Source organism: Lethenteron reissneri, chromosome 19 (assembly GCF_015708825.2).
Source record: "Lethenteron reissneri isolate LAM-NWPU_2019-01 chromosome 19, ASM1570882v1, whole genome shotgun sequence".
NCBI lineage: Eukaryota > Metazoa > Chordata > Hyperoartia > Petromyzontiformes > Petromyzontidae > Lethenteron > Lethenteron reissneri.
Genome location: NC_083797.1, coordinates 6,187,983 through 6,200,757, shown reverse-complemented (window position 1 = coordinate 6,200,757; position 12,775 = coordinate 6,187,983). Strand labels below are relative to the sequence as shown.

General features: G+C 43.2%; 1 protein-coding gene across 1 annotated transcript in view; it reads left to right on the top strand.

Annotated features, from left to right (window-relative positions):
* Positions 1 to 12,775, top strand: part of LOC133344204 (arf-GAP with SH3 domain, ANK repeat and PH domain-containing protein 2-like) — a 47,990-nt gene that overhangs the window by 11,170 nt on the left and 24,045 nt on the right. The window contains 13 exon segments of the mRNA XM_061554248.1: positions 497 to 642; positions 1,251 to 1,325; positions 1,846 to 1,895; positions 2,021 to 2,087; positions 2,882 to 2,967; positions 3,144 to 3,219; positions 4,164 to 4,250; positions 4,798 to 4,898; positions 5,754 to 5,823; positions 7,613 to 7,700; positions 7,833 to 7,881; positions 9,484 to 9,647; positions 11,604 to 11,737. Coding sequence (XP_061410232.1) covers positions 497 to 642; positions 1,251 to 1,325; positions 1,846 to 1,895; positions 2,021 to 2,087; positions 2,882 to 2,967; positions 3,144 to 3,219; positions 4,164 to 4,250; positions 4,798 to 4,898; positions 5,754 to 5,823; positions 7,613 to 7,700; positions 7,833 to 7,881; positions 9,484 to 9,647; positions 11,604 to 11,737 — 1,193 coding nt within the window.

The window sequence follows — 12,775 nt, the reverse complement described above, 5'->3', positions numbered from 1 at the left end:
TCAATTTCCACATTCCTAAATATGTTCTCTGTTTTATTTATCCCACGGGAATGATCAGCTTTAGCCAACCCACAACCAGGATTTGAACTCACAATCAATCTGATTGTGTGCTGCTCACTGCCGGCTCAGGCTTTACTTTTTACCACGTTGATGAATACTGTAGTGCAATGTTTCAATAACAAAACCCTCATTTACTTCGAATGAAAACCACTTAAAAAATGTAAGCAGTAATAATAATGATTCTGCAATTTAAAATCACTATCCCATCATACAACTACTGCAACATATCTAGTTTGAACGACTCCAGAGGCATGTAGGGCTGATCAGGATTTGAACCCACAACATTCCTACTTTGAGCAGCACGCTCCATGTATCACGTTGCCATCTGGCCGGATCATGCAAATGTACAGGTCTCACTTAACAATAATTTTTATATTAAAGAGACCAACATGGGTTCATATGTTGTGAACCTTGCCGTGCGCGTATTGCCTTTCAGCATACGTTGAAAACGAGGAGCTCTTTTCCAATTACCTGGAGAAGTTTGGAAACAACTATTTGGAGAGGGAAGAACCACACCTGGCCACGGCTTTCCTCAAATTCTCCGTCTACACAAAGGAGCTGTCGTCACATCTGAAGAGCATGGTACCGCTTGCCGAGCACATTTTAATAAAATCTGGGTGGAACCACAAGTGCAGTTCATGTGGAAACGCCCAATACGAAACATGGCATCATCACATATCGCGTGGTTCTGTGATGACTATTGCTGCCCTGTGCACAGGTGTAGTACAGTAATAATGAAACGGTTTTATTACCAAACACCGCTTCCGGTTTTTTGCTTAGGGAACTATTACTTGGAATGAAAATTACGTTGATACATTGTCGAGCGAATGTTTATGTACAGCCCATTGTTTTTTTATTATTATCCTCTGCTGGATGAGGACCCTATGGGCCATGAGGGATGATATAACCATGCTTCACCAACATGGTCAGTGCATGTTGGTGGAGGTGTTTGGAGTGCTGAACAACATTCGTTTTTTATTGCACTGCTCTCTACTTCCCACAACGCCTACAACTAGTGCATGGTAGTCTCCCATCCAAACGCTATCCAGAGCACAAGCCTGCTTGTCTTCCAAGATCTGATGAGATCGGTTGAATTCCGGGTGATTTTCTCACATGCGAATATTCATGTGTGCTCAAAATCGCTATTCGGTCCAAGTTAAACTCGTATTTTTTTTTCATCTTGATTTCAGAACCGACAAGTAAACAATGTCATTGTGTTCTCCTTGGATACTCTTCTGAAAGGTGACTTGAAGGAAGTCAAGGGGGTGAGTGATCTTGAATGTAACCTTACACACAGTGGTATTGTCCTTCTCGACATCTGCCAAAGAGAGCTTTACGGCTCATCGGATTCTTCCAGTCTAGATAAACATTCTCATGATGCTCACGAGAGATTTAGCAGTCTTTTGAAATACGTGGTCAACCAGGTTAGTGTCTAACTGTGTTGTTGGCTGACTGGTTTGCATCAGATTATGTTTCTAAGGTCTGTGTTTTCTTACATGCAGTTTGCCGTTGTCTATGTGCTATGTACGTGGTGTCTCCCTGTGTGTTCCCTCGCTATGTGTTTCACCCCATTTCCACCTGATGATGAGCGCTTGTGTTGCGTTCGAAACGTCGTGATTTATTTTAATTTAATTTATTTAAATTTTATTTTATTTCTACACACGTGACTTTACCGAAAAAACCAATGAGTATAATTTCTGCAGTTACGAAAGCTTAAATCCTAGATAATTTTCATGATAGATGCTTCACACTGAAAACGATGCCCTGTATATTTCTTTTTTACAGGACCTTAAAAAATCATTTGACAAAACGTGGAAGGACTATGAAACCAAAATGTGAGTTATGCGAATTACATCTTTTCCATACCCACGATACGTTTAACTGTTGAAAAGAAAACGAAGGTATCCTGATATCGTGGACCGCCTGAGTGACGTGTTCTTTTGTTGTGACACACCCCAAGGTCCAAAACAGAGAAGGAAGAGGACATGGAGCGTGAGCGGAAAGCTGTGCAGCTGCAGATGTGCGAGGTGGGTCCTTTGTCTACCTCTGATAAGAATTCTCCACCCACAAAGTGGCAGCGACGCAAGACTGTGTGTTGAGCAATGGGGACCACAGCTGTTGAGTTGCCTGCCCAAGAGGATGTGTGCTGTTATCACATGAGCCATTTCTGTCCTCTGGACAATTTTTTAAACAGAACTGGTCTGTCGGTTATAATTTTTATCACGGATGCTGATTATATATATGGCAAACTTCTTTTGCACTGTACGTAGACCAACAATGCTTATCGGAGTACGAGTCGAAAGGCCTAAATTGCCAAGCAGCCAGCAACGAACGGCACTTTTGAAAAACAGTCGGTTGTAGGATGTTTCTTCAATTGTGCAAGATTAAGAACTCGGGTGAAAGAGAAGATAGGAGGAAATTCCAAAGTGGAGAAGTTCCAGATTGTATGTTGACCTCTGTGGTCTGGTGGTAGAACATTATGGGTGAGACAGTGCATTCGGTCTGCTAGATTGGATCCTCAGCATGGTAGGAAGAATCAACGAGTGAACAGTAACAATGATAGAAGCAACGGTAGAGTAACAATGCGGCGGCTGGCCGATGGTATGGTGACTGTTGCACATGAATAAATTTGTCCCTGTCATAAGAACATAGAATGGTCACCGCTAGCTTAGAACTCCCCCCTGGAGATGAGCGCAACCCAGCCTTTATGCGTGGGAATGCTGATGTTGATTATTGCCCGATTGTTTTATAAATCAAGTGGATTTCAAATGACAACCGCGTCATTTTGCATCCTTCATTAATGTGATGTTGTTTCCCACAGTATCTGATCAAAGTGAATGAGATTCAATCCAAGAAAGGGGCCGATTTTCTTCAGCATTTGATCAAACTCTACCACACTCATTCCAGGTGCCTTTTTGGATTTGTTATATTTTAAAGCGCAGTTTTCCACATATACACTATATATAAACGGAGATGTTACTTAACAGAATACCCATGATTACTGTTGTTTTTTACGCATTTTTTTCTCGCTCATGAATTCGTGTATGATGCTTTGTGTGAAGATTACGATTTGTTGTTGACAGTTTTTTCCAGGACAGTTTAAAAATAGTTGAGAGTCTGAAAGGCTCAGTTGAAGACCTCACCGCAGAACTAACAAATGTAAGTGGCTCATGAAACAAAACATGGAAGTTGTAATGCGAGTAGGCCAAGACGTCCTAGGCACGTCGCTTTTACTTTCAGTTAGGAGTGGAACTCTCCCGCCACCCCCCTCCCACTGTGCAAAACTTCCCTAACCACAATTTTTTGTTCTTGCATAAACGTGTGGGTGGGTTTTTGACATCCGAGTCTCTGCACATTGAACCATTACATTCTATCACCCTTTGCCATGTTACCAATGTATTTATATAATACATGTATAGAATGTGTATTTATTATGTACAGCACTTTGTGAATCCACTACTGGATAAAGGCCCTCCCCAAGGCATGCCAGTTACGTGTTGGTGAAGAGGGATGTGGATGGGAAGCCGGTAGTGATAGTTATTGTGCTGCGCTACGAACTTGGCGACCCGAGTTCGATTCCCATTCACGGCCACCACCAGTGATGATTATCTGAAACGGTGCTGGCCCTCCCCTAGGTTGACTCAGCCTGAAATGAGCACCTTGCAGTTTGAAACCCGAAGGCGTATGTACTATGCTAGTTGTATTCATGCAACAACAAGATAAAGGAGGTCATGAGTTCGATCTTGTTTTTCCTGTAGTCACGTGTATTTTTTTCCGTGTACTCTGGTTTTTCCCTCCACGTTTAGAAACGTGTGTGGAGTATTTGGCTGCTATACATTTCCACATGATAAGCCCCTTTGGTTGAGCTATTATTTTGTGGCTTTATAGCTCAGTGGGCCTTACCTGGTACTTTTTTTTATTAGTTTCGTTTAGTATTATTTTTTTTTAGTACAAAGGACATGCATTCCCTCGGCCAGGTGAAATAGCACACAGCCTGAGATGAAGGCCAGGCCTATTATAAGAGCTCATTTCAAAAACGCTCATTCACAGTGTTGGTGGAATGCGCAGCTGTTGCATAAATTGTTCCCTTGTTGCTGTTCCAGATCAAGCAGGCGCAAGATGATGAGCGCAAGAAGCTGTGTGCCATGAAGGACAAGTTGAAGGATTCTCTTCAAGTGGAGAGCAAGGAGGTTGGAAATAATTTCTTTGTAATCTCAACAACAGTGTTCGTGTCAGTTATGAATGTGTACGTTTCAGCTCACTGTTAGATCCAGCTAAATATGGTGCTTACAGTATCTTTAAATCTTCTGAAAGATTTGATTGTAATATGCATTGATAGTACGGATGAATTTGGGATAAAGAATCGTCGTAATTTTCTTATTTTGAAGGGAAAGGATGGATTGTTTTCGGATTGTTTACATTGTCATATATTTATGCCTTCGTGACTACAAAAGTGACATTACTCTGCCACGTAACACAATGTTTGGCAGGAATACAGCAGAAGTGACATCATAGTGACATCTCTTCTGGTTTTCAGGTCAATCTGAAACAAAAAATTATCATTTGGATCTTCCAAAATGTTGTGTCTGTGCCTGATTCTATGATTTTTTCAGATTGGTCTTAAAATCTGGAGCACATCCGTAAATTATTTAAGTTTCACCTAATATGAAAACCATTTTACGAAGAAAACTGTCCAAATGACCTCCGCCACTCTGTCCTATTTGCCTCTATGCTCAGGATGCTGGAAAGCTGCAGGCGGTCTACAGCCTGCATCAGCTGCAGGGAAACAAAACTCATGGCAATGAAAAGAGTGGACACCTTCTGAAGAAGAGCGATGGGTAATTGTTCATTGTGGAACACGATCGTAAATTTACAACCCACTGTTTTGATGATGACCTCAGGGGTTTTTCTTTGGGGTTTTCTTTGAGCGTGCTTTATAATGCTGTTCAGTGTGGATTGTTGAAGGGGGAGGGGCAAGGCTGGTATGGATACCACTCAATAGGCATGTGTGTCTCGAAAGACATTTATTTTGCGCCTTACGAGGTCAGCTGTGGGTTTTTGCAGCGCCTAGAATGACTTGGTAGGCCAATCCTTGAGTGGCAATCCTTGCCACAGCAATTGCAAGTGAATGTGGTGGCAGCTCCAGAGGTTCATCTTCTTGGTTCTTTCGGTAAAGTCACGTAGAAGGGAAATAATAAAATAATAAAAATAAAACATAATAAAATCATTCTCACGACGTTTCGGCCACAACGCAAGCAGCCGTCCTCAGGTGAAGAACAGGTCTGTCGGAAAGACAGCATCTGAATGGGCACCACCAGGCTTGGCAGCGTATATTTAAGCTGGGTTGGAGGGGGTGTTTGTTGCTTTTTTTTTACGTCGCTCCCTCTTGGTCTGATGTTATCAGTGGCTAGGGAATCGAGCTCGGGTTGCCTGGATCATAGTATCGTACACGAACAACCGTACCATCGCTCCATCCTCTTATGTAATGCTCATCTTAAAAATGAATTTCGTTTATAATGCGGATTAACATTATCTGCCTCAACTGCGCTATGCTAGCTGGTGATTCCACACTAGCGTATTGTTGAGTGTATCTTGGGAATGATAAAAATGTGTTTTAATTAAAAGGCATCCTGTTAAATGTATTTACTTTGTGCCGTTGCTTCGTATCATTTATGTTTTTTTTCTTTCTCTAGAATACGGAAAGTGTGGCAGAAAAGAAAATGTGATGTCAGAAATGGATTTTTGCTCATATACCATGGAGTGGTGAGTGTAGTTTTCCCCATACATTGTGATACACTTGTACGGGAAGTTATATATACAATTGTTTATATTGCATGATGTAAAACTCCTCTTATTTGCTTTGCTCTGAGAGCTCTATTGGTGGATATTATGGTTTGTGCTTATCCATTCATTTTACTCCTTATAGCCACACGATGAAGCATGAATAAACTTCGAAAATACGATTGCTTTTCCACCACTTGTGGTTACCGCCCCTATACTGGGTATCTGTGAAAAAGAGCTGCATAGCTCACCAGATTTCTCCAGGACAAATAAAGATTCTGATAAGATGATACATGACGTGCAATTGGGAGACCAAAATACGTGTTGATTTGGGTCGGGTCAAACCCACAAATAAGCGCAGATGATACAGAATCTGTCACAAATTTCTGGGTTATTCTGCTGAGTTGCGGGAAACCCTTGACAAAGTGGAAGGATTTGGCATTTTAATCTTATGAGTGGAAGCCACCAATTTGGATGATGTTCGTCACCGCCCGGATGTTTGGGACACAATCCACTGATAAAACTCGGATTATATCAATTAATTTGCCTTTACTCTTGTCTTATCAGCCTAAGTGCAGGTGATTAGAATAATTGTCTTATGGACACAATGCATGCACATAAATCTACAGATAGTGCAATTCACTGTAACATGGGACCTTCCGTGCCAGTATGAAAATATAGCAATAGCTTTCGATTTAAAGCTTTCATGACTGCAGGGATTCATCTTCTTGGTTCTTTCGGTAAAGTCACGTAGAAGGGAAGTAATAAAATAATAAAAATAAAACATAATAAAACAATTCTCACGACGTTTCGGCCACAACGCAAGCAGCCGTCTTCAGGTGAAAACCAGGTCCGTCGAGGCGACAGAGTCAGACGAAACGTCGTGAGAATTGTTTTATTATGTTTTATTTTTATTATTTTATTACTTCCCTTCTACGTGACTTTACCGAAAGAACCAAGAAGATAGCAATAGCTTTTACCCTTTCTGGCAATAAAACAGCTGTGTTAAGATGTTAAAACACCAAACATAATCCTTTTTTAAGGAATCCTGTACGCCTTTTTGGCGTCCTCTGGTCTAACACTTTGAGACGAGGCTCAAAAGAAAGCTGTCTCTGGTGTTGACCAATCCGTTTCAAAGACAATGCATATATTATCAGAGCATGTTTTTTGTTTGCATGTTCACCACAAAGTACGTGTTGTTAATGCAATCATCATAAGGTACAAATGAAAGAGAAAACAAACCTAGTAAACTTAGAAATATAATGCAATACAACCTGTTTTTTTGCCAGAGGGTAAAACCGATTGTTACAATTCACTGTATTGGTGAATTATGACCATATTCTAGATTTGAAGTTTTCATGACCGCAAGGATCCATACTCTTTGGTTCTTTCGGTAAAGTCATGTAGGTGAAAATAAAAAAAAACTCAATTAAATCACGACGTTTCGGAGGCAACACAAGCTTGTGTCATCAGGTGGGACAACCACAGCAAAAAAACATAATTACTGCCCACTACAGTAATTCCGTTTTTTTTTTGCTTACTGCCCACTACAGTAATTCAGTTTTTTTTTGCTGTGGTTGTCCCACCTGATGACGGAAGCTTGTGTTGCCTCCGAAACGTCGTGATTTAATTTAGTTATTTTTTATTTTTATTTTCACCTACGTGACTTTACCGAAAGAACCGAAGAGTATGACCATATTATTTACGTTGGAAAGTAACCAATGGTTTTTCGAAAAGTTAACATTGAAATGTACCGTTTGGTATCTTGCAGGCCAACCGCCAGCCAGCAAAGCTCAACTTGCTGACTTGTCAAGTGAAGCCGAGTGCGGAAGATCGCAAGTGCTTCAGTTTGATCTCGTGTGAGTGCGAAGATGACAATTTTCTCGCAGTACGGCTTCATGACTTGTGATGTTCATTCTCCGTTGCTTTTAAAGGCAAACGGTGTTACTCAGTGTGTTTTCATGATTTTTGTACGTTGTCTTTTTACACAGATAACAGAACATACCATTTTCAAGTGGAAGATGAAAGAGAATGCGCCGTGTAAGATGAAACAAACTGTCCCTGCACACTTACACGTTCAGAAAATGTACAGTGTTGTCGAAAGTGTTCATCAAAATATAAACAAATTGATTTACAATGGTTTTTGAGAAATTATCACTCAAAAGTAACACCGATAACTTGACCACACTGTGCAGTGCCGGGTGGTGAAGTGGGTGGGTGGGTGGAGTGTAACTAAATATAGTGCCTCTTGAAAAATATATATAAATACATATATAGATTTATAAAGGGCCTTATTCCAAAGTGCTTTACATCAATCATAAAATTGTCCATGAGATGATAGTGGTTCAGATAAAGAGTGGGGTTAGTAAGAGTGGTGATGCAGTGATGGTGACAGGTAGGAGAACAGGCGGGAGGGTGTGGGGTAGGCGTGGGCATAGCCGGGGGCCAGGGTTTGGGAGTAGCAGCAGGGGTAGTGATAGGGGTTGGGGTAGTGATAGGGGTTAGGGTAGTGATTGGAGCTGGGGTAGTGATAGGGGTAGTGATAGGGGTAGTGATAGGAGTTGGGGTAGTGATAGGGATTGGGGTCGTGATAGGGGCTGGGGTAGTTATCGGGGTTGGTGTAGTGATAGGGGTTGGGGTAGTGATAGGGGCTGGGGTAGTGATAGGGGTTGGGGTAGTGACAGGGGTTGGGTAGTGATAGGGGTTGGGGTAGTGACAGGGGTTGGGTAGTGACAGGGGTAGTGATAGGGGCTGGGGTAGTGATAGGGGCTGGGGTAGTGATAGGGGTTGGGGTGGGGGTTGGGGTAGTGATAGGGGTAGTGATAGGGGTTGGGGTAGTGATAGGGGTTGGGGTGGTGATAGGGGTTGGGGTAGTGATAGGGGCTGGGGTAGTTATAGGGGTTGGGGTAGTAATAGGGGTAGTTATAAGGGTTGGGGTAGCCCTTGTAGGTGGGGGTGGGGGCAGGGAGTAGGAGTAGGATGAGCAAGGGAGAAGAGATGGGTTTTAAAGGAGGATCTGAAGCAAGTTTGTGAAGGTGATTGTTTTATGTGCAGTGGGAGTTTGTTCCAGTGAAGTTGAGCAAGCAGCGTCTATAAAAGATTTAAAATTGTAACTGCTAGTTTGCAGATCTATAATAGGCCATTCTCAAAATGGTATCTTTCTTTAAAATCGTTTCCTTCCACAATTATGAATTTGTATTGAGGAGGTTGAGCCAGACAATTGCATCAGGAGTAGCGGAGTGTATCGCTGTGATGATGCCTCCATATGTGTGAATCGGGTATTGAGTCGTTATACGTTCCGTGGTCTGTTCTGGGTGACCACAGTCGCACACCGAGGGGTATTTAATTTTCCATTTGTGCATCATAAAGTACCCGTATCAGCTGCCATGGTTTGTGCCATTGCGGTTTAGGTTTGGTTTCCTGACGGCTCATATATATTCGTGTTCTCAATTCGAGAACTATCAGCTATATATGTACGCAAGAATATGCATTTCAGTAAGGTTTTATTTTCTAATTGAGTAAATACGGTTATTTTCATCCCGTTAAAATATGTATATTCCGAAACCGTTTACATGTACGGGCTGTTCAGTCTTTGCCATCAGTCCATGATTAAAATGTTGGGTTAAACTGTTTTCTTCACAGTTGGGTCTCGGTGCTGACCAACAGCAAAGAGGAGGCCATGAACAACGCGTTTAAGGGAGAGCATGGGGCGGACATCAGCAGTGTGCAGGAGCTGACGAGCGACATCATCCTGGAAGTGCAGAGCATGCCCGGGAACGACACGTGCTGCGATTGCTCCGTAGCAGGTGCCAGGCTATGTGCCACTTGCTGTGCTGTTGACATTTTGTTCCGTCCCCTCGTTCTCACCCAATCCTTCTCTCATTGGAACATTTTCTCCGATTAACCTTGGACGTTAAAGGTCCCGTGATGGCATTTCAAAAATCAGGAGGCTACTGTGTGCCAGCGTTATGGTCCAAATTTGCCAAAATTGGTAAATAGCCCGTAAATTACCCAAATGGGATTACACAGATGAATCATTACCCCCTCACCCCCCCGCCGCAGACTAATGCCCCCTTGTCGGTAAAGTGCTGAGTCGCCTTGTGCCACTCGGGCACAGCTGCCACGAGCGATGATCCCCTTACATCCTCGATTGAGCCCCTTACATCCTCGATATGAGGATGTAAGGTGGTTTAAATTGCCGATGAATTAAAGCGCCGTATGAAGGTAAATATTATTATTATTAACTAGTGTATTAGTTGGACATGGTGATGCATGCCTGTAATCTAGCACTAGGAGGTCAGGATCGTGAACATTTCTGAAACTCCCCAATCTGATGGCCTGCTGATGTGGCCTGGAAAAAGTACAGCAAGTGGGTTGCCAAGCATTGTCTCTATGCGGGTCTTTGAGCATCTCTCCCTTATATTCTTGGCTTTTCCTCAGCTACTCTAGGCCAGGAATGTGGAAACACATGACTGCATGTGCATTGGACACCGAGGGGCTATCTGCCCATGGATCGCGATGATGATGATGACTGGTCAATTCCCATGCTTAAAAACTCTACAATTTTATTCAGAATACTCTTTGGTTCTTATTCAGAATACCCACCTCTTTGCCCACCCCTCGCATGTTTACTCTTAGAAAAGTTCAGCCAACGCTATGAAAATCCCAACAATGAGCTCTGTAAATAAGGACGTGCAAGGCCTGTAACTCGGCTCAGTGTGTTTATTGTTGGAGTGCGCCATGTGTCGTGAACGTGAATTTAAATGAATTGGGAAAATGTTCCAATGCCAAAGGGCCTCAGAAATCTCCGAAGCTTTTCTGAAGAAATGCATTAATTATTAGGTCCACCTAGCAATGCTTGGCAATGGTGCTCATGAAAAAAAAAATATTCTTCTGAACAGGTTATGGAAAAAGCGTTTTTTATTTGGCATTTGTGGGATCTTGAAAGATTTCGCTACGTCATTGCCATTTTCGGTTTACCAAACTGTGATACGCAGATTAGCTGTTTTTGATTTTAAAACTGTACGTCTTTTCTGTGTAAGGTGTGTACAGTATATTCATCATCAGCCATGATTAATCCACTGCTGGATGCACACCCCTCCCAAGCCGTCGCCATTTATCATGATTCTGCAATGTACTAATCCAACTAGCATGTGTGCATGAGCTGATTTAATCACTCCTCCTTAGTGTATGTAGCCTTGGACACATACCATTCCTCAGCTGCCATTCTATCTTTATTTTTGTCCATCGGCCATCATTCCTTTTAGCGATGTGCCGTGTTCAAGTCCACTTACTTTTTTTACAATTTGAATCATGTCGTTAACCTTCGTATGATCTTTAATTAATGTGTTCGTCTTTCTGTTATTTCGTCTGGACTTAAAGCTTTCGTGACTGCAGGAATTAATATTCTTTGAGTCACGAATATTCTTTGAGTCACGTAGATAGGTTCTACCTATCTACGTGACTTTACCGAAAGACCCAAAGAATAGGTGTAATTTCAATTTTTCTTGTGCACGTTTCAGTTTTATTTATGACCATGTTTCTGAACCGTATGTCCTAGCGGATAGTGCATTCTATTATATTTAGCAGTGACGAAAGAATAGGTTTTGTTGTAACTGTACACGTGGCATGCCCTTGATGTTCTCTGTCTGCATGCTTCTAGCATGAGAGCAGCATCCCTGTAAGGCTGTCACCTACGTTCTCATATTTAAATTGAAAACCCATTTGGCAAAGGGATCACGACTGTGCCTACTGCCCGACAGATCCCAGCTGGCTGGCGACCAACCTTGGCATCTTGACATGCATCGAATGCTCGGGGATTCATCGCGAGATGGGTGTGCACGTCTCCCGCATCCAGTCCATCACCCTCGATGTGCTGAGCACGGCCGAACTGCTGGTACGTCCACTTGCTCATCTCGCACGGTTGAAGTACAGAGAGAGAGAGTGTGTGTTTGTGTGTGAATGTCCGTGGTGACGTCACCGCCACTTAGTGGCGAATGGCGGTTGTTGTCTGTGTGTGTGAATGTCAGTGTGTGTGTGTGGGGGGGGGATTGGCAGCGCAGTGGCTATCGCACTTGCCCTACGAACACAGCATCCCGAGATTTGATTCCTGGCCATGGCTAACATCAGGGCCGAGTGATATCTTAACCGGTCCTGTGCCTCCCCTACGTCGACTCAGCCTTAAATGAGTGCCTGGTGTGGTTTGTGAAACTTATCAGCATTGGGGAGACAAAAGTGGTCAGGTGTGGTGCGACCCATGCCACCTCCTAACAGAGGTCGCAACCGGGTACCCGATACCCGTACCCTACCCGATACCCGGCTACCCGTACCCGGCTGGGTATGGGTACGGGTAGCCGTTTGCGACCCTGGTGCGGCCGGGTACGGGTACGGGTAGGCCGTGAGTCACTGGTGAATAACCGTTTGTCACTCATTTCGGGTAGGGCACGGGTACGGGTAGGGAACGGGTACCCGTACCCGGCCGGGTACGGGTACCCATTTGCGACCCTGGTGCGGCCGGGTACGGAATCAAAACCCGTTTGCGACCTCTGCCCCCTAATGATTCGTGCTGGCCTTCACAGGTGCTTGCTAAAAGCACTTGCATGACAGCCTCTGTAGGTTAAACTGGAGAAGGAGATCTTCGTCCCAAGTCATTCAAGATGAGAATTTTCACATTTATGATAGCAATAGCCTCAAATTTGTGTTCCTCCTACAAACATATTTGTACTCGCTTATACAAAGGGAAGTGTATAAATGTAGAAGTTAGACAACATGGACGTTTGAGTTGCGCAATATGTTTTCATTAAAATATTGGGCTGCCGTGATGGCGATGTTAACTACCTCACCTGGGTTCGATCCCAACCCTGACGCCTGCTGTATAATTGGACTTTGCGTGTTCTCCCCGTGGGGGCGTGGGTTTTTCTTCGGGTCCTCCGGT